Genomic DNA, 20,880 nt, shown 5'->3' with positions numbered 1-20,880 from the left:
GGGTTGCTCCTCTGTCCTAGTCCTATTAGATCTCTCAGCGGCTTTCGATACCATCGACCATGGTATCCTTCTGCGGCGTCTCAGGGGGTTGGGAGTGGGGGGCACCGTTTTACGGTGGTTCTCCTCCTATCTCCTGGGCCGCTCGCAGTCGGTGTTGACTGGAGGGCAGAGATCCACCCCGAGGCCTCTCACTTGTGGAGTTCCTCAGGGGTCGGTTCTCTCTCCCCTCCTGTTCAACATCTACATGAAGCCGCTGGGTGAGGTCATTCATGGTTTCAGGGTGGGGTATCATCAGTACGCTGATGATACCCGACTGTTTTATTCCACCCCGAACCAACCCAGCGATCTCCTTGCCGTGATGTCCCGTTGCCTGGAGGCGGTTCAGGTCTGGATGGGGAGAAACAGGCTTCGTCTCAATCCCGCCAAGACTGAGTGGCTGTGCGTATCGGCATCTTGGGCTAACCAGATTATTCCACCTTTAACGATGTGGGGTGAGGTGTTACCCCCCGTTGATAGGACTCGCAACTTGGGCGTCCTCCTGGATTCACGGCTCAATTTTGAAGATCATATAGGAGCCGTGGCCAGGGGGGCTTTTGCCCAGGTTTGCCTGGTGTGCCAGTTGCAACCCTATCTGGACTGAGATGCCCTACGCACAGTCACTCATGCGCTCGTGACCTCCCGTCTAGACTACTGCAATGCTCTCTACATGGGGCTGCCCTTGAGGACCACTCGGAGTCTTCAGCTGGTGCAGAATGCGGCCACGCGAGTTGTGATGGGGGTTTCCCGATACTCCCATGTAACACCTCTACTCCGCGAGCTGCATTGGCTTCCGGTTGCCCTCCGGGTGAGATTCAAGGTGCTGGTGATGACCTATAAAGCCCTGAATGGCTTGGGTCTGGGATTTCTGAGGGAACACCTGCTGCCGGCATCAAGCTCCCTTCGTCCAGTGCGCTCCTACAGGGAGGGTCTTCTCAGGGTGCCTCCGATAAAAGACTGTTGGTGGATAACACCCAGGGGGAGGGCCTTCTCTGTGGGTGCGCCTGCCCTCTGGAACCAGCTGCCCGTGGAGCTTAGGACTGCCCCCGACCTCCGCACATTTCGCCGGGACCTGAAAACTTGGCTCTTTGAGCTCTCCGGCCTAGGCTGAGAATTTTTAACTGGGGTTTTTAATTCTAGGGATGATTTAATCTTTTTAATTTTGTTTTTAACTTTTGTATTGGTTGTTTTAAATCCCCTGTAAACCGCCCTGAGTCCTTCGGGAAAGGGCAGTATATAAATTTAATAAAATAAAATAAAATAAATAAATAAAATAATGCTGATGCTCAGCTATGCCATGAGGTGCCCTAAATTCTCCACAACTTGTGTAATAATAGGTCTTTGATCCATCTCCATCTCTGCGTAAGTCTTATGTCCATTTTGGTGGTTACAGAGAAAGATTCTCCATTGGCTCGCTTAATAGCAGGCTGGCCAATTTCAGTCCAGCTTATATTGAACACACAGACTTGTTTTAGGCCATGCACACAGACTTAACTGAATGCATAACTTTATTAAATAAATGCTTTGTCATAAGAAAAGACAAAGATCAAAGAGTAACATAAATTATAAGTTGAATAAATAGTATACAGCAATCTTCACCTTTTAATAAAATGTGAGATTCTTTTTTTTTAAGTACAAAATGCTAAACAGAGCATTACACTCCTCATCCATTGTCAGATTTTTTTTTTTCACAAACTGCATTTTCCCCCCAACTGGTAAGAGTATGAATATTCTTGTTTACTGCAAAGGAAAACAAAAACAAATAGCCACAGAACTACTGTATGTATGTAAAGCTATTAAAAGCTACTGTAAAATGTGTGGTGACTAAATGGTGTAATAAAAAAAAACCCCACAAAACCAGGCAGGAATCTCGGAATCTTGTGTTTTCACTGTGCTACCATGGGGTGTAATCATTGCATTGGAAAGGCTTAAAGGGGGCAAGGCTGGGAGTGGATGGACTCAAGCTTCTCTATATCAGCCAAGAGGCTCCTAACAAGAAGGGGAACTGGTGTGACTGGCTAACTGCATAAGTTATCTAGCCTCTATTAAAAGTGAAAGAAGGAAGGAAGGAAGGAAGGAAGGAAGGAAGGAAGGAAGGAAGGAAGGAAGGAAGGAAGGAAGGAAGGAGAGAGGGATGAAGTGAAGAAATAGTGCAGTCTTCCTCTTTGAACTAGTGGTTTCAAAACACAACTGTCCACCACAGCACTGACAAAGGATCTCTGGCTGCAAATAAGTTTGGGCTATTCTAGAAGCTGCCTGCCTTTGAATATTATCAGCTGCAGTGTGACTCTCTAGAGAAGTCTTCTCTGACTTGGTGATTTCCAGATGCATTGGGACCCTAATGTCTGACCAGAGTGGCTTAGGGTTTGGGGAGTGTTAGACACATCTGGAGATTCTTCAGGTTGGAGAAGGCTGTTAGAGGTCCAGGTCTGCTCCTAATTCCAATTGGCTGATGATGCTCTTGGACTTCAGAATTTACCACCTTTGGTGCCTCCAAAGCCTCCTTTGCACTTCAATTCTTTGTACTTCTGAAGGGAGCTTTACCCACTGCTTTGTCTTTTATCATTTTTGTTACCTCCTCTGATTTGCTCCTCTGATGGGAGGAGGGTCATTTATTGGGGAAAAATATATATCAGGGGAGCCTTCTCCCTTTGGTCAAGGATGAAGATGAGATTCAAAGCAGCTGGGTTGTTGGCCAAAGTGACTTGCTTCCCTTTTCCTTCACCTTAGGACATGGTTGATCAAATTATTTTGGAGCTTGGGCAAGAAACCTAGAAAGACCTCTCCTTTGCAGGAGAGAAAGAAACAAAGATGATCTTTACCCAGAACCAACTACCTGAAGCAATTTCATCTTCTTCCAAATGGCTGGACTTGAAAGTAAAGATGACTAGTAGGTGGAGAAAGAATAAAGATCAATTCAAATGATAGCTGCCCTCATGAGAAAGAACCCACCTTCCACTTTGCTTTATTCACCTTTTCTAGAAATAATCAAAGCTTACAGGGATGGCTTACAAAAGGAGCTTCCTTGCGTTTCTAATGAGATTTTAAGTGCTGGGGCAAGAAATCCAGTGAAATGCCCTTCTCTAGGTTGAAGTCTACAAAGGTGACCCTATCCTCCAGGCTATTTAAGTCAAGATTAAATAATACAGTTATAAGAGAGGTTCTACTATAGCTAATGTACATAGGTTTCTCTTTCTTGTCTCAGCCAGCAAAATAATGAGATGATGGGACTATGAGTTTCTGAGACAGTAGTGGCAGCAATATTGCGTCAGGACTGGCAAGGGAACAACGGTAAGGGGAAATTATTCTGTTGAGTCACCTCCTTTGATTGTAGAAATTGTCTTACGTGTATCAAGGATAGGAAGGCCAGCAACCTTCCTCAAGCCTATTTACTAAGGAAGAAAGGCTGGAAAGAACGAAAGACATTCTGTGCAGGATAGTGTTTTCAAGTGTCAGGAAACAACAGATACATATCCAGGAAGGATGGTGGGGGAGGAGGAAAAGGAAATAACATGGCTTGAATTGAAACTAGTCCAGGGAGGGAAGGAAGAAGGGTTTGAGTTACATTCTTTCGTCTTACGTAATTTAGGATGACTTTGTATCTCAGACTGACACGTACTTAACAATAATCTTTCTTTCTAACTTAATGATTATTTCTCTTTCTAGGAACCTTAGGAAATTCAGTCATACAGTATAGTAGGACTCTGAACACATTTAGAAAGCTATAGTTGTCAGAATACTTTGGGAAGAGCTAAGCAATAATAATAATAATAATAATATAGTAACAGAAATCCAGCATGACCTGTAAGATTGCCTCACATGTTCTTCTACTTTATGTACTAGCAGATGGCATGTATATACCTCACCTTCTCTTCTTTAATGTTAGCTTTATGGGAGGAGGCATTGATTTTAGAATCCTCAGGCTTCCTCTCTCTCTTAAAACCATCCTGTGGGCCCAGGGACAAATGCTTTTGTTAAGGTTCCCTGCCCTATAGACAATAAAGAGGCTCCAACCCATCCTTAGGCAGGGTCAGATTCATTCAAAAGGGGACCAAACTCAACCTCCACCATCAAACATCACAAGCTAGCAGATACGACATACATGAGCAGGACCATTCTGTTCTCTAGTCCAGTCTAGTTATAATGGAAGGAAGGCAAAGGGGTTTTCTCAACGAACTTCCCCTGGAAATGTCAGGTCCAGAGTAAAGACAGGAATAATCATGGCAGCAATTGGTCATTTGAAGGAATTCTAAGACAAATTATTCATTCACAATATTAGCTCATCCCAGCTTGAAACACTGACCATTTTTCCAAAGAGACCCCTGACTGCCATTTGGAGAAGAAATTCTCTCATCAGGGTTTGAGAAGGCTGTGATTTAGCAATGATTGATGGGGATTGGATTTAACTCTTCCCAACTCTTCATAGAAGATCTGATGGAAAATCTAAAATCATGCACCAATCTCTTGCTTGGGCTTAAGTTATCACAGATGCTGGTGAAAAAGTGCCTCAAGTTGCCAAAAGCACCGATTCGCTTCCTCCTTTCACCATCAGATTGATATGTACTCTTTTCATGCATCATACACTTGGGACAGAGAAGTCCATTCATACAATTTATGGATTTATTATGTAGATCAACCTTCTCCTACGTAATGCTATTGATGCCATCCTAACAGTAGATCTTTTCCCTGGGGATTTTGAGTATCACTGTCCCAACACTTTGGAGAGTTGGAGACCCACACTGTCATTAATTAGCATTAGTGGTCTCTAACATCTTATCTGTCATAGAATTTGAAAGGAAGGTTTAGGCTTTTGACTAATTATAGATCCAGTAGAATATTCCAGAGCTTTCTTAGAAGGGAAGAGGACATAAACAATTCAACCAGCTACCAGCTCAGTGGAGACTTAGGCATATTATCCTCTTCCTAAAGCAGGATGGGAAGGGGGAAAATACTTGGATCCAGCTGTCACAGTAGCAAATATTTCAGCCAAAAGTACAGTTCAACCATTTGTATGAAAACTCATGGTAGTAGGATACTCAACTCTTAGAAGAATAACTACGAAATCACTGCTGCCGAAGCCCAGGGAAGGCGACAGATGGAGGTGTCAATTTCTGGAAATCTGAATAATAACAAATAATTGGATCAGATATCAAGATGTGGGGCAAATGGATAGAGTTGAATTTTGCTTTCATGGCTGATAGTAGCCAACAACTAATCAGACTTCAAACATGAATACCTACTGAAGAAATAAATGTTGTATCCATCCTTACGAGGAGAGGATTTTGCTCATCTACCTTCTGCTTTCATAGGGAGGCCAAATATCCCAATTTTCTTACCAATTCCCATATCCATGCTAATGCAAGATATTCATTAGCTTTCCAACATAGTTTCGGAACCTAGTTGAATATTAGTGATGAAGGGAGGGGAGCTGAGGAGCAAAATCCACCATAGTCATTTGGATGCAAGAGCCAATCCTGTCAGGAAGATTTCTCATTTCCTTTCAATCTGTGTTAGCCATGAGTATTGTGCATTATGGGTGTCCTTCTGGTCCTATCAGACTGTCCTTTCCAGATGCCGGACAGTCGTGGGCTTGCTGTGTCTGCTCTCAAGAAGCCAGCTCCTTTCTCTAGGTTTCTGACCAGTACTTGGCTTGGAAGTGCTTGCAGCCAGTCCCAGCAAAGTCCTCAAGTCCTTTGGAGTTCTTTCTCAGAAGGGAAACCTATGAAGGACTGTCTTATATTGGACTAGATCATGGTGGGCCAATGTTTCTTGCTGGCTGCTGAGTCAAGGATTCAACCACAGTCAGAACGGGAGCTGTTCCTTCTTGTAGTTGCCCTGCCTTTCATCTATTGTTATGGGCATTGGAAAACAACCACCACCACCACCACCTTGTTATGGCAGCGTCCATGAAGACATAACAAAGAATTAAAGCAACAATTATCATTATAAAGAAATTAAACAGCTTTAGTGGTCTGCCCAAGCCTGCATGCAAAAGCTGTTGAATCAATGGTCTCTGCAAGTGGTTGTATGGGCTTGGTTTCTCTTCCTTTGCTGACAGGGTCCCTAGGTCTTTAACAGTGGGGCAGTGTCAAAAATTAAATAGATACAGCTTCTCCCCAAGACAAATAATGCATTAGTGTAGATCAAATCTTCCCTGTTGAATTTCTGCTTACTAAGCAGCTGTTAGAGATGCCAAAGCTCTGTCAGGGGAGAGGGGCAGCCAGTCACTCAAGTATGCTTTGAAATAGTAGAGGCCTCTGCCTACAGAGACTTCTCTAAATGTTGTAGATACAGGGAAATGGTAAAACATTTCCCTTATTACAGATCATGCTTACATTTCTAGTATGTGTAATTTTATGAAACATCAACCATCTTCTTGGACTTTTCATTGTAAAGGACATTTGGGATATCGTAGTGAAGAATCAGGTGTCCTTCCAGAGTTTAAAAAATAAAAAAGGCAAAGGGATCTTACTGTTTTAGCCTGTCAGAAGGTGGAAATCCACAGGTGTGTTTATAGAAGCAACAAACATTTCAGGCTTTAAGTGCCTGCAAGATGTCTGGCAAACCATGTTTCAACTTGGGCACTTTTCCTGCAAATATACAACTCTGAACACCTTTGACTTATGCAAGTAGCCCTGAACAAGTTGCTGGGCCTTCATGCACAATGAAAATCAAAGGGCTTTGCATGTAAGGAAATGGGATTGTTCAATCGAGAACAAAGAGTAAACATCTGTGCACACATCTGTATTTACATAGGAAAGGGCTGTACAAGACACTTTAAATAATCAGGTTGAACCCTTTTGCTGTCCTGGGAAAGAAACCCACCGGGAACAATAAGTTTTTAATTCTTAATTTTGCTTCATCCCACTACAGGATTCTGTTGTCATCTGACCTTTTGTTTTTTTTAATAAAAGGGAAGTCATAGAGGGCAAGGGCACCAACAAGCTTTAGTCCTTGTTAGGGAAAAGAGAGAAAGGTTCCAGAAATGAACATATATATATATATATATATTAAAAAAAGGAAGGAAGGAAGTAAAACATGCCCAAGTAGATAATAGATAATGGGAAGCCTGCTTGTCCTAAGAGTTGTTTGGTTAAACTAAGTACTTTTTAAACTGGAAAGGCTTTAAACTGCAATATCAAAGAAGGGAGAAAAGAAAATAGTATTCAAGTGCCTCTGAGAGCTTCCTAGGTCAGTGCTTCTCTGGGTGGCAGGCTAGAGTCAAGGGCAAGCATGGTGGCGTATGAGCTTCTTGATGGCCCTGTCCCATGGAGGTGGTCATCATGGCCTTCCTTCCTTCCTTCCTTCCTTCCTTCCTTCCTTCCTTCCTTCCTTCCTTCCTTCCTTCCGCCTTAATGGTTTGCCTTTTCTCCTTCAGTCTCTGTCATTGCCACTCCGAGAAGTTGATGACATTCTGTAGATTCCGAGGTCCACAGTTTCTTAAATGAGATGAAAGGAATCAGTTTCTTGGGGGGCATCGTGAGGTGTGGGTGGGTGATGGGTGGGGAAGGGCTCTGGCAGAGAGAGGCAGCCGGGATCTTCATTCTGTGTTTCCGCTGTCAAAGTTGTGACACTGCAGGTCTCCAGCTACATAATCAGTTCCTGGCAGCTTCAACCCATACTTGTCCACACACCAGCACAGACCACGTTTTCGGCCCCGAGATGGTTTGCACTAGAGAGCAAAAGGGAAAGGATCAACAGTGAGAAGGAGGATAGCTGGGCTGCCCTTTCTAACACCTGATTCATCTTGCATGGAAATAATCTGAATATCATCAAGCTGTCAGGAAAGGAGAACAGAAATATAAATCCAACTTAGCTCAGCAGGACTGATCTTACAGAATATTCCCCCACTGTCAGAAATTCAATTATTCGGGGTGTAGGGGAAGGCTATGTGATGCACTTCTGAGGTGGTGATTAGCCTACCCTCCAACACAGGGGAAAAAAATATCCTGTTTGGAACTATGTCATATACAACATTTACAGTGATTCTGAATCTAAATTGTAGCCTTCCTCACCTAGTTTTTTAGGGCTTCTGTAGCCTTCCCACAACTGAACAAATTTAATTTCTGTCTCAGTTATGGCCTGTGATTCAAAAGTGGTAGGACAAGAGGTTTCCCATTGACAGAAACCCAGTTCTGGTGCCTGGACCGACAACGGAAAAAATGTTGCAGATTTATCCCTGCTCCTTATCTGCAAAACATACATTTTTTTATTTTGAATCCAACAGGAAATAATACCTGTTTCCTTTTATAGAAACCTTTCCTGTCACAGTTGGGCAGATGAACAGCTCGAGGGATCATTCGCTGACTAGATTTGAGCTCCTGTAACGATGCCTCCATTTGCCGACGGCAAGGGCCCTGAAGAAAGAGAAGCAACCACAGAAAAGTTGGTTAAGGAATACTAAAACAATCAAGGGTAAAGTGGATGAACACAGAGCTTCTGACTTGGGGTCAGATTAATGAGAGCAGGGGTCTTCAAAGTTGGTCCTTTTATGACTTCTTGACTTCAACTCCCAGAATTCCTCAGCCAGCCTGGCTGAGGAATTCTGGGAGTTGAAGTCCACAAGTCATAAAAGAACCAAGTTTGAAGACCCCTAAACTATAGTATACTCCGAGGGACACCAATTTTGACAATGGCTCAATTTATCTGAGTGTGAGGGCTAATATTGTTATTTATTTAAACACATTGGCCACCCAATGTCAGTGGACTCCAGGCCACTTTTTACAAAGCTAAATCCAATAAACAACAAAATGAATAAAACAAAACAGAGGGCATTGAAGAAATAATAAATCTCAGGCTTGGGACAAAGTCAGATTTCTAAAGCTTTCCAGAACCCCAAGAAAGAGGATGCCATCTTTATCTGGGAGGCTAGGGGAGTTCTGTTTGAGGGCTACAACAGACAGGACAGGCTTCCTAAGTCTGGATCCAAACAATTTTCTCTGAATGAAAGTCCAAATTGAGTTCACATTTCAGCAGTTTTAGCAGGAACAAAATTACAGAAACTTTCTGATGGTGCCTGTCCAGATCATAGAAAGGTTACTGGAGAAAGCAAGAGAGAAAGCAAGCTTTTTGATTGATTTGGGTCTGTAAAACAGAAATTTTTTGATCTGAAATTTGGCAGGTCTGATAACATCATAGAAATTTTAAAATGCATTGTTCGTTTGGAAAACATGTGTAGTGCCATTTAGAACCCTGGTTGGTTTCTCAACTTAAGCCAACTGAAACAATGCAAGCAAATTGACAAAAATGAAAATAAACCCCACACAAAACACTCCTGTGTTTTTGATAAAAACATCAGGAGAAAATGGAATCATGGCTGATTCATGTGCAACTTGTTGACAAGGGCCACACCCATGTCCTTTCCAAGCCATGAGTTTCCTATCTTGTATATGCATCCTGTACTTTTTCTCTCTAAATACAATAACTTACATTTGTCCTTGTTAACAGACATCATGCTCTTCTCAGCCCAGTCTTCCTACCTAACCAAATTAGACTGAAATTTTGTTCTGACATTCTGGTATTGGCCGAAATATTGCTTTTGATATATTAGTCAGGCCTCCCAATGTTATCATCCAGAAAGCTGATAAGCAGCTCACCAATCCTATTACTTATTTGTTTATTTTATCCAGCCCGTATTATTTTTATAAATAACTCAAGGTATCAAACACACACAATACTCCTTCCTCCTCCCATTTTCCCTACAACAACCACCACTATCCCAAAGTCACCCAGTTGCCTTTTATATCTAAGGTTGGACAAGAATTCACAGTCTCCTGGTTTCTAGCCTGGAGTCTTAACCATTAGACCAAATTGGCACTTATCCAGGTTATTAATGAAAATTTTGAACCATACTGCCCTGAAAACATGTTCATGTTGAGCAGGGCCTTTTTTTGTCATAGAACGCTCAGAACGGAGTTCCGGCACCTTTTTTGGATGGAACCTTGTAGGGTAGGCAAGGCGGGTTGTATGACATGTGTGAGTTCCGGCACCTTTTTCTTTTACAAAAAAAAGCACTGATGTTGAGCCTTTAAGGCTGTCTCGCTGGATGTCCACCAGCTCTAATGTCTGCCTCATGCCATTCCAAGCTCTTCTTGGTAATGGCCTCCACTCAAAGTAAAGGGAACAGGAACACAAGAGGGAGAAAAGCAATACTGAAAGATATAGAGAAAGGAAGGTATCTGTCTTAGAGGTCTAGGAAGAGCTGCTCTTACCAATTCGAATTCTGGTCTTAGCTCTGGAGCAGCAACTCGAGGGTGTGCAGTGTTTTCTGCCCCACCCACAATTTTCGATAAGGTCAACTTCTTCTTGCGGTCTTTCTTCACTGCCTCTGCCTTTAGCTCGGAGAAGCGCCCAAGCCCCTTATTTCTGTACATTTTGGATGAATAGGTCTCCTCAGCCATCTCAGAAGTGGTTGGTTCTTCATGCTCCCGGGATTCCCTTTCTGGATGGGAAAAAAAGAAAGAAGGAACATATTAAATCTGTATTTGGACTTGTCACCACGTTCATCAATGTGTTGGATGCCAAATGGTGATCACATGATTTTGGAATAGTGCAGCTGTCATAAATATGCTGACTGCCAAGTGCCCTAATTTTGATCATGTGACTGTGGTGATGCTGCAACAGTTATAAGTGCAAGGATTGGTCATAAATCATTTTTTTTAGAACTGCTGTAACTTCAAACAGTGGCCTGAATGAATGAACTGGACCTCATTCAAATCCATAGATGAAGCCTCACAGACAGAGATTTATGCACCCAGCTTTGATAACATATGTTTTGGGGGAGATTCTTTTTCTCCTACCCGTGCATTGTGAACCACTGAAATGCATTCATTTCTATAAGTGATACCTGTGCATTCTTAGTATGATGGACCCATTTTAATCATCAACTCTTTGTTTCTATCCTTGCCCACTTTAGTCCTTAAAAAAGGAGGTGATGGTGGCAATGAGGGATCCTTACAGAACAGAACAGAATAGAATAACAGAATTCTAGTCCAACCCCCTGCTCAGCCAGAAAACCCTATACAATTTCAGACAAATGGTTGTCCAATCTCTTTTTAAAAACTTAAAAACATCCAGTGTTGGAGCATTCACAACTTCGGGAGGCAAGTTGTTCTACTGATGAGTTTTTATCCATTGCTTCTTGTCCTGCTTTCAGGTGCTTTGGAGCAGGGGTCCTCAACCTTGGCAACTTTAAGACCTGTGGATTTCAACTCCCAGAATTCCCCAGCCAGCATGTCTTAAAGTTGCCAAGGTTGGGGACCCCTGCTTTGGAGAATAGCTTGACTCCCTCTTCTTTGTGGCAACCCCTGAGATATTGGAACACTGCTATTATGTTGCCCCCCATCCTTCTCTTCATTAAACTTAGACATACCCCATTCCAGCAACCATTCCTTATATTTTTTAGCCTCCAGTTTAAGGTGACCTTGAATCAGAACTGCCTTGCTAATTTGTAATAGGGATTCTTCCATTTTAAAGGCAAATTATGTGGGGGCAGGGCTGTTTCAGGGAAGAATTTTAATTATGCTATTAAAGGCTAGAGTCCAGTACATAGCCTGCTGTGTGGTAGCCCCAGAGATGTCTGTCAGCAAAGATGCAGGCATTTACTTTGTCTGTGTGGATGGCTTGCTTTTGGTTGAAGGAGACAGTCCTTGCCCCTAGGACAAGTGAACTGTGCTAATGGCATCAGATGGCAACTAACATGTGGGATTGCTGCGTTTTGCACCAAGCACAATTTCTCAGTTGTCTTTAAAGGCAGTACCATTTAAAAGTGTACTGCAATAGTCCAAACAAGTGGTGATGAGAGAGGCGATTACTACTGCATGGTCCTCCTTCAAGTACGCCTACAGCTGGTGAACTAACTGAAGCCAGGCAAAGGCTATTCTGTCTGATCTATCAGTAGCTGTGACCTTGGAAGACACCCCAGATCATGGATAGGTTCCCTTCAGGATTGTGCCACCCCATCAAGAGATCAGCCCTGGAGTGCCCGTCATATTTTGGCTTCAATGGACATTCCCCAGCTGAATTTACTATTAGCGAGAGCAATGATCATTTTAATCAACATTGTCTAGAAGTTATATTCTGACAAAGGGATTAAAAAAGTTGGACCATCAGATTTTTTTAGGTCAATAATTATTTTTTAGATCACTGAAGACAAGCCTGAAATGCAGGCGAATAGCAAATTTTTAACCATGGATCACATCTGAAAAAAGATACCCTCTCAAGTGTGTATTAGATAAAAATATGCAAGAGAGGGGGGCATTTTAGTACTGGAAAAATATTTGCATTTAAAAACAAATGTGTGTGCAGAAATTCATATGTTAGGAAAAGTCTATGGAAAACTGCACTAATTTACATGTGTGTGTGTGTGTATGTGTGTGTGTGTGTGTGAGAGAGAGAGAGAGAGAGAAAGAGAGAGAAAGAGAGAAAGAGAGAAAGAGAGAAAGAGAAAGGGAGGGAAGAAGGAGGGAGGAAGGGAGGGAAAGTTAAATAATAAATCTGTGACAAATTAACTTGACAGAATCACCTGCCCCTGTTCTGACTTTGGTTTACTGGCTGGTCCAAGAAGTTTCCAAGCAGACAAATTGCTGATATCTGCCTCTTGCTAATCCTTAGTATTTGATCACTAAAAATACATTGCCACTTAAAAGGAATTTTCCTGAGTTTCATAGTCTAGCTGGCAGTTGTTTCTTGTCCAGGTATTTGTTCTATATATTTTTTTCCCCAGAAAGCAATTCATGTTAGTGGTTTTCCACCTTGCTTTCGTGGCAGTGAAGTCAAAAGGAAAAATGCATCCTACCTCTTACATTTTGTACCTGATCCCTGCCAATATGATCTCTTTAATAGACAGTCATTTTCAGAGCTCCAGAGTAGTTTTTATATAGGAGCAACTTGGTGACAGCTATACTTAGCTAACTTATGACCTTTAATATGGCCCTTGAAACAAAAAAGGGTTATTTTTGGTTCCCAATTTAAATGAATATTAACTCCCAGAGTCTATGGAATCTTGTACTGACCATTTCTACTACTAGAGCAGGGGAGAGGGGCAAGGGGAGCACAAGCTGGTAACAGGGAAGAACAGTAGAAACGTGGCTTTCTGTATCTATATATCTAAAGAGACTGGAGTTTTCTGAACACTCTCTACTCTCCAGTTTGCACTAAGCTTGTTGCTCATTCCCAAAAGAGCTTTCCTTCCATGCCCACATGACCAATGGGCATTTGATTTTTGGATCAGCCTTTCTCAGGCTGGTGCCTTCCAGATATGTGAGGATGCAACCTCCTTAATTCTGAGATGGTTGGCTAATCTGAATTTCCCTTCAGGCTGAGAATACTGGGATTTGCAATCCCAGTTTATTTCAAAAGTGCAACCTGGAAAGCTTGCTAAGGTATCCAAGATGTGGAGCCTGAAAATCTTTATGCTCTTGGTTTCAACGAGATTATCTAAGTAGCTGTAGGGTGATCTGAATCTGTTACACATTTCTTACTGTACTCTTGAGAATGTACTATTTAATTCTAGGATACTGCTGGGGAAAATCCTAACAGGGAACAAGCCAGTTTTCAGCAGTTCAGGCTTAGCTATGGCCTGCCTTGAAGAAAGGTAAGTTGTCCAGCATTCTTGTTATCTTTTGGTAACAGCTAGCATTATAATACATTGTCCATTAAGTAGCCTTTTAGAGACATTGTTTAATTCAAAATACTGTATACTGATGGGCTAGAGGCCAGGAAAATATTTTACTAGTACAGAAGACACTTCATTGACTACTAATCACAAAAGAGATGTTCCTTGATCATAATTGTTGTTACTGCAGTCTGGCATTTGTGTCATTTTTCCCTTCTTGTCTAACGCTGCGCTTTTATCAGAAGCAGCTTTATATGGAAATTTAGTAGGCACTTTTATAGACACGGAGATAAAGTGGCCAAAGAATACATTGCCTGCTCTTCCTACACAACAGGTTGTTGGTAAAGGCACAAAAGGAGCAAAAATAGCAACAATACTTCCTAACCTCACCTAATTTTTCAAAAAGCAAATTTGACTATAGCCATCAAGGATAGCATGCAGTTTTTGTCTGAGTCTTTAAGATTATATCCCACCTCTTCTCCAGGAACTCAAGGAATCCTGAATGTAGGCCTCCCTTCATTTTATCTTCACTACAACCCTGTGAGGTAGAGGCAGGAAGTAGCCCAAAATCACCTCTAAAATTCCATGATGGGGAGCACGTTTGACCCTGCACCCCCTTGATCATAGGCTTATGCTTTGACAGCTATGCCACTAAAGTGCAGTACAATATGGGTGCAACTCATTTCTGTTGTTGCTGCTTCCAATGTCAATGTTGCCTCCTAGTCTTTGAAGTTTTCTTGGCAAGTTTTCATAAGTGCCTGCTTTCTAGGGCTGAGAGAGAGAGAGTGACTGGCTCAAGGCCATCCAGCTGGCTTCATGCCTAAATTGAGACTAGAACTCACCGTCTCCTGGTTTTTAGTCTGGTGCCTTAACCACCTAAAATTAATTTGGATCCTTAAGCCACACCATAGCTTCATGCTCCAAATATGCCTGTAGCTGTCCATTTTTTATTTTAGACACAAAACTGAACCCAATTCAAGTTTAATCAACTCTGAGCACGCACCGACAGTTTCTTTGCTCAGTGTTTCTTTTTAGGCTCAGCCACCATTTTCTGAGATAAATCAAATGCTTAATGGAATCTCTCTCTCTCTCTCTCTCTCTCTCTCTCTCTCTCTCTCTCTCTCTCTCTCTCTCTCTCTCTCTGGTATGGCATGAGAGTACAGTGAGAAAGAAAGAAAGTAGATTTTGTGCAAAATTTCTTTCCCACGATAGATCCTTATCCTACATCCTGAAGAGGGCACCACAGGCATGCATAACAACCTGTGAAATATAATCTGGTTATAAATAAACTAGGTTATAAATTACTGGAAAATAAACTAGGATATAAATTACTGAAAATATAAACAGTTTAAACCTGGAATCTGTCTGCAAGTCACAGCGGGGAAGCATTGGCCAACTTTTAATTCCTTTGCGGCCCTGGCATGGTGATACCAGCAGCCTCTGAGAAGAAAAAAAACAAAAACAAACCCAAGGTCTACTTCGGGAGGCATGATAGAGGGGTGATAATGGTCTGAATGGTCTCTAATTCGTTTGATGGGTTTTAGTTTTACTTCTTTAAGACTAGTTCATAAGATCCTTGGCAGAGATTCTGGCTTTAAAACCTGGAAGATTTCAGAAGCCACCAAAAGGAAGGGGCGTGTGTGGGGAGAGAATCTGTGCTCCAGCATGTTGGAAACAAGGAAAGTCTTCCTGAGCATGCCTTTTGCATAAATATCTAAATGCTTTTATGAAAGCTGAATAGCAGTCGATGAAAGCAATTGCTTTTACTTCAGTTGGACCTCAGCCTCTGCTTATAAAAAGATACCCTGCCTCTGCACGTGGAAGTTCCATTTAGCCAGTGACAGATGTGGCCATCAGGGAAAGTCATGCAGGATACTGCAGCCACATCTTCTGTGAAAGCAATTTGAGGAGTAATGGTGGTTTGAGCTATGCTACTTTCTGTATATCTATACTCTCTTGGCCTTATTCTACCTTATTCAACAGCATAGGTAGACCTGGCCAGGTCCCTCTCCCAACTGGTTCAAAATTCTTGTTTTGAGGGGTAAAATAAAGCAACCACTTTCCCTCTTTCCTATCTTTAAACTACTTAGAGAGCAGGTTGGATATGCACAGGTATAATTTGCACGGTGTCCAGATTAGTTATTTAAAAACTTCTCCATACAATAGTGTCTTCTCCATACAAGCTAATTGTTTAAGTTTTTTTAAAAAACAAAGTAAGGAGGTTTGCTTAGGATGAGTAAAAAGATGAATCCCTGTAAACAGACTGGAAAGGATGACAAGGTTAAACTCTTTCCAACCACCTTTGCTTACTCTCTACCACTGCAAATGGTTTGAAGAAGGAAACAGACTCGTGGCCTTCCCAAGCAACTCTGAAAGTTCTAATGAGTTTTATACCAACTTAAACGTTGCATAGATTCATTGCAGCCAAGATGAATGTGAAGTAAACCAGTTGGTTTAAGATATGACATGGCTACAGTATTTATTTTGCTGAGATGGACATAGAATTAGTCCAGAATATGACTAGTGGGAGTTCCATTTTTCCCCCCTGGGCAAAATAGCATCATTTAACAGGAGTTCCAGCATTTTTGCTATAAAGCTTGCAAGTATGTATCCGAATTATCAGCCAAAATGCTGGAGGTGTGGTGGCGAAGATGCAACATATTTTCATATATGGTGGACCTGCAAAAAGGTTAAGGCTTTTTGGATAAAAATTTGGTGGAATATGCAGAAGATCTTCAAGCAAAGGATAAAGTTCTGTCCGCAATTGTTTTTGTTGGGCATAATTACAGATGCTACTGTTGTGGACACTAAGTTGATGTTGAATTTAATTACAGCAGCAAGACTTTTAATAGGTCAATATTGGAAGAAGGAGGAACTGCCGACTATAGAAGAATGGACTTTAAAGGTTTCTGACCTGGCAGAAATGGCAAAGATCTTGGCTTATCTGAAAGATCACTCACAAGAACGTTATATTATGGAGTGGAAAAAATGGATTGATTATATCCAGAACAAATATGGGACTAAAAAGTTTCATTTAGCATTTGAATAAGTCTTCCTTTCTATTTTCTTTTTTTTTCTATATGAAATATTAGTATTGCTTGTAGTTATCTTATATGAGCTAGAGAGTGATAGATTTAAGAATTTATTGTTGGTAGCATATGGATGCTTATGATTGTTCTTTGTTTTTATACCCTGTACTTAGCTCTGGGAAGTCGGGGGGGGGGGAAGGGGGGGAGGGGTAGGGAGGGATAGGTAGGGGAGGGGGAGGGGGGATTGTTAAAGGTAAAATGTATTTTAAAACTTTTCAATAAAAAAAAAAGTTGGCTTTGGAGAAGGCTGGAGATTGGAAACCCAGATTAAGTTGAGGTGTAATTACAAGAATGTCTAAGCCTTGGTGGATCAAGCCTAAACTTTAACATTTTAGTCCAAAGGGGTATTTTGGGGGTGAGAGAAAGGATCAATTTAATCATAAGCCCACAACAGAAACACACAAAACTAATTTGCATAACATTGGTCTATGCTGATTTATGCCAACAAATGAAAGCATAGGGAGAAAAATAACCTAGTGATTTGTGTGCTTGCTTAGCCCATTGGCCAATTGCTAACTGCTAATACAGTAGGCTACTGAAAAACTCCCAGGCTTCATTTTTATACCAGAGAGACAGCATAGTTATTACGAGCATACAAGTCCCCTTCAAACAGCAGACTATCTTAATGGACATAAATACTTACTAAGAAGACATTAATGGATAATTTTAAAAAAAATAGGCTGTAAGGGCAGAGGCCACAGTGGTGGGATTCAAATATGTGAACAACCAGTTCTCTGTGTGGATGGAAGTCCATTCTGGGCCTGGGCAACAAAAAATTAGCTACCGGTTCTGCCGAACTGGTGCAAGCTGGCTGAATCCCACCACTGAGTGGCCATCTTTGTTTCCAATGATAATATTCAGAAATATGCTACTGATTAACCTGGTGGTAGTACTGTATAAAGGGTGGAGGGGTTTTTGCTACTTTCAAGTCAGTCTCTGACTCTTGGATAAGTCCCTGCAGTTTTCTTGGCAAGATTTTGAAAGTGTTTTGCCATTGTCTGCTTCCTAGGGCTGAGAGAAAGTGACTGGCCCAAGATCACCCAGTTAACCTTGTGTCTAAGACATGACTAAAGTTCACGGTATCCTGGTACTTTAACAACTACACCAAACTAGCTCTCATTATATAATAATCATACATAAAGAAATAATTGAGTGGATTTAATTACATGGGACAGATTGGAAGGGTAGGCCAGTGACAAAAATTGGGAAGAAATTGTATAAGGAAGAGACCTAGCATAATATTACAAAGAGGAAGCTGGAGGGATACTTAGGTGAGGGTCACGCGATATGCTAAATCTGGGTTAGCAATATACCAATGCTTTGTTCACGTAATATCCAGTGCCCAAACAAATAAACCATATTGTGGCATCAAGTAACTATCTAGTTCACTTACTTTATTAAAGCAGGGCTTAAGTTTCCATTTGGAAATGGGGTGAGAGAGGACGGAAGAAATCTCTGTTAAATAAAGTGTTTTGTGTTTTATAGATTCTGAAATCATTGCAAACATAGGGTAGCCAGGATCTTACCCTGCAACATTAGATTGGAAGTCATCTACGTTATTAGTTTTGTTGCTGGCCAGGTGCATATCCATGCCTGTGTGTTAGTAATCCCAAAATCAAATTTCAAGTCTGATCTTTCTTTGACAACTTGTCAGGGGGATGTGAGAGGGAGACTGAGAGAGACACAATCACTCAAAGAGGCTACATTTTGGGCTGATCTCTCTGAAAAACTCTAGTCAAGCTTTGGTTTTAAAGCAAAACAAACAAACAAAAATCTGGCCAGGTGGCAGCCTTAAGCAGCAAACTGGTTAGACTGGTTGAACCGTAGCCAGAGAGCAATGCTTGGTGGTCTCCTCAACTTTAGAATTCCTTTCTGCCTGTTCCAGTGAGAATAAGAGGAAGGGGTTGAAAAGGGTGCCTGGAACTGACAGGGTGGAATGTTAGTTGGAATTCTGAAGGGCAGGGGTCTCTCCTGCTCTCCTCCCCCTGCCCAGAAACTTGGGTTCATCCAAAGATTATGTGTCCTCTGACTAGAATGAAGCACTAGGCTTACTTAGAGCCGTGGTGGTACAGTGGTTAGAATGCAGCACTATAGGCTAACTCACTGCTCACCGCCAGGAGTTTGATCCTGAGTGGCTCAAGGTTGACTCAGCCTTCCATCCTTCTGAGGTTGGTAGAAATGAGGACCCAGATTGTTGGGAGCAATATACTGACTTTGTAAACCGCTTAGAGAGGGTTGTAAAGCACTATGAAGTGGTATATAAGTCTAAGTGCTATTGCTATTGATAGAATTAGAATTCTGTACCCAAGCCAAACACACATTAATGCAGCTAAAAATTTTAAGTGTCCTCATCCTACCCCTACTGTAAGAACATGACAGAGAGGGATGTCTGACATTTTCATTCTGGAGATATTTAGAGACAGGATAAGGAATTTGTCCCACTAGATACCAAAGAAAGGGACCCAGTACACAACAAACAAATGCCTCCAAACAATAATCCTCATTCTTAAAAATCTGGAAACATCCCTATTAACGGTAGCAGAAGATAAATCAAGGACCCTTGTTGTTTCAGATTTTGTGCAAACCAACCACATGTGTAATTCTAGGAATTTGAATATAGATAAAATGGAACATGACAATCCATCACTTATATTTTAAGATCAATATTTGGAATAAATACTCTTGAGCAGTCAATGTGCTTGTATTTTCAAAAGCATGTTAAAATTTGTTTTTAAGTTATCATGCCAGGGGCAAGATGACTGATAATGCTAGAAGATGAGGTATTTACAAGTTTCAGAGAATTGTAAAACCAGAGGCCATAGTAAAATATTACCCCTCTTTTGTCTGAAAACAAATATGGAAACTGAACGTGGATTTTTAAACTGTATATACTATTAACATTCTTAATTGGATTCAAATCTTAGTTGGGATTATTCATGGATGCTTGACACTGTTTTAGAGATAATATAAACATTTGGATTACATATTCAGGTATATCTTCTATAAAATAGTTGGGTTTTTGGCTTTGATCAGCCTTTTTCAGCGAAAATGATGTACCGGTACTAATTTAAGATGTCTTTGATTCTCCTTAAAATACTAATCCTCTAGTAGCTATTGTTGAGCCAATAACTATGAGATAGAAAAAGCATAGCTAAATGCTTTGCTTATTTCTCATGGTCTGTGGCCAACCTACAAATAGCATCATCTACCAGTTGGATGCAATTTTAAGCTTTGTTTCATCTTTTACTTTCAAAGGGCAAATACTTTAGCTTATGAAGTCAGCACTTTCACCATTTTTTAAAATCAGCTTTCCAAGCGGATGGCCAAAGACTATATTGGTTGGGAATAACAAATGCTGTAGTCCAAGACATCTGGAGAAGAAAATCTAATTCAAAATGATTTTCAGGATCAAGAATTTGGAACAAAAGTTCTAGAAAATGCATTTGGCAAAGAGAAGAAAAAAGAAACATAGTAACAAAATATTTTCCAGTGTGAAGAAGTACAAAGATGATCTTGGAGAAAATAAGCTGCACCCATTGGTAGAACATAAGCTTTATCCTGGGAAAACAGGAATGCATGAGAAAGAAACTCAAGACTGGCCTGCCTTGAGTCTCTTTGGTATAAGAAGATAGGAAGGGGAAACACAATTTAGGCTTTCAAAATTCTTTTAATATAGTTTGTATCAATAAAGTGGAGTTTCCCTCTTTCTTATGATTCTGTTTCCTGATCTGACCTACCTAAAAATGCTGATTGTAGCTTGATACAAATGGCAATTATTTTGAGGGTATGACAGATACTGGGTTAAGAATGATAATCCTTTTTGCCTGCTACCACTGGGATTATTTTTTTTTAAAGTTATAACCTTGAAATCAATGCATGTCAGTGATTGATAATAAACATGTTACCACATACATGATCATACTTTAAGCAAAGAGCACAGTTTTTGGTTCACACTTTCCTGAAATACTTTATATCAAGTCAGTTGGCTTGCTCATATGTTATTTCTAGATATCATTTTCTATCTCATGCTTAACAGAAGCAGTGGATTGGAAGATCGGTCCAGCAGTTAAATTATTCATAAATTTTGTGTCTTGGTGGTAAACTTGCAGCCCCCTCTACCTTTCTTGCTTAATACATTCT

At 41.1% G+C, this 20,880-nt stretch overlaps 1 protein-coding gene across 1 annotated transcript in view; it reads right to left on the bottom strand.

Moving 5' to 3' along the window:
• Nucleotides 1-1,508: 1,508 nt before the first annotated feature.
• IGFBP5 (insulin like growth factor binding protein 5) overlaps nt 1,509-20,880 on the bottom strand; it is a 42,133-nt gene continuing 22,761 nt past the window's right edge. Inside the window, exons 2-4 of the mRNA XM_081343934.1 lie at nt 10,248-10,477; nt 8,274-8,393; nt 1,509-7,708 (exon numbers count right to left, since the gene is read on the bottom strand). Of these exons, the coding sequence (XP_081200060.1) occupies nt 7,577-7,708; nt 8,274-8,393; nt 10,248-10,477 (482 nt within the window). The 3' untranslated portion in view covers nt 1,509-7,576. The remainder of the gene's footprint in view (nt 7,709-8,273; nt 8,394-10,247; nt 10,478-20,880) is intronic.

This window comes from Vipera berus (genome assembly GCF_964194415.1).
Source record: "Vipera berus genome assembly, chromosome: 1".
Classification (NCBI taxonomy): Eukaryota; Metazoa; Chordata; class Lepidosauria; order Squamata; family Viperidae; genus Vipera; species Vipera berus.
Note: the sequence above shows the minus strand (reverse complement) of the source record. Positions and strands in the feature narration are given on the sequence as shown.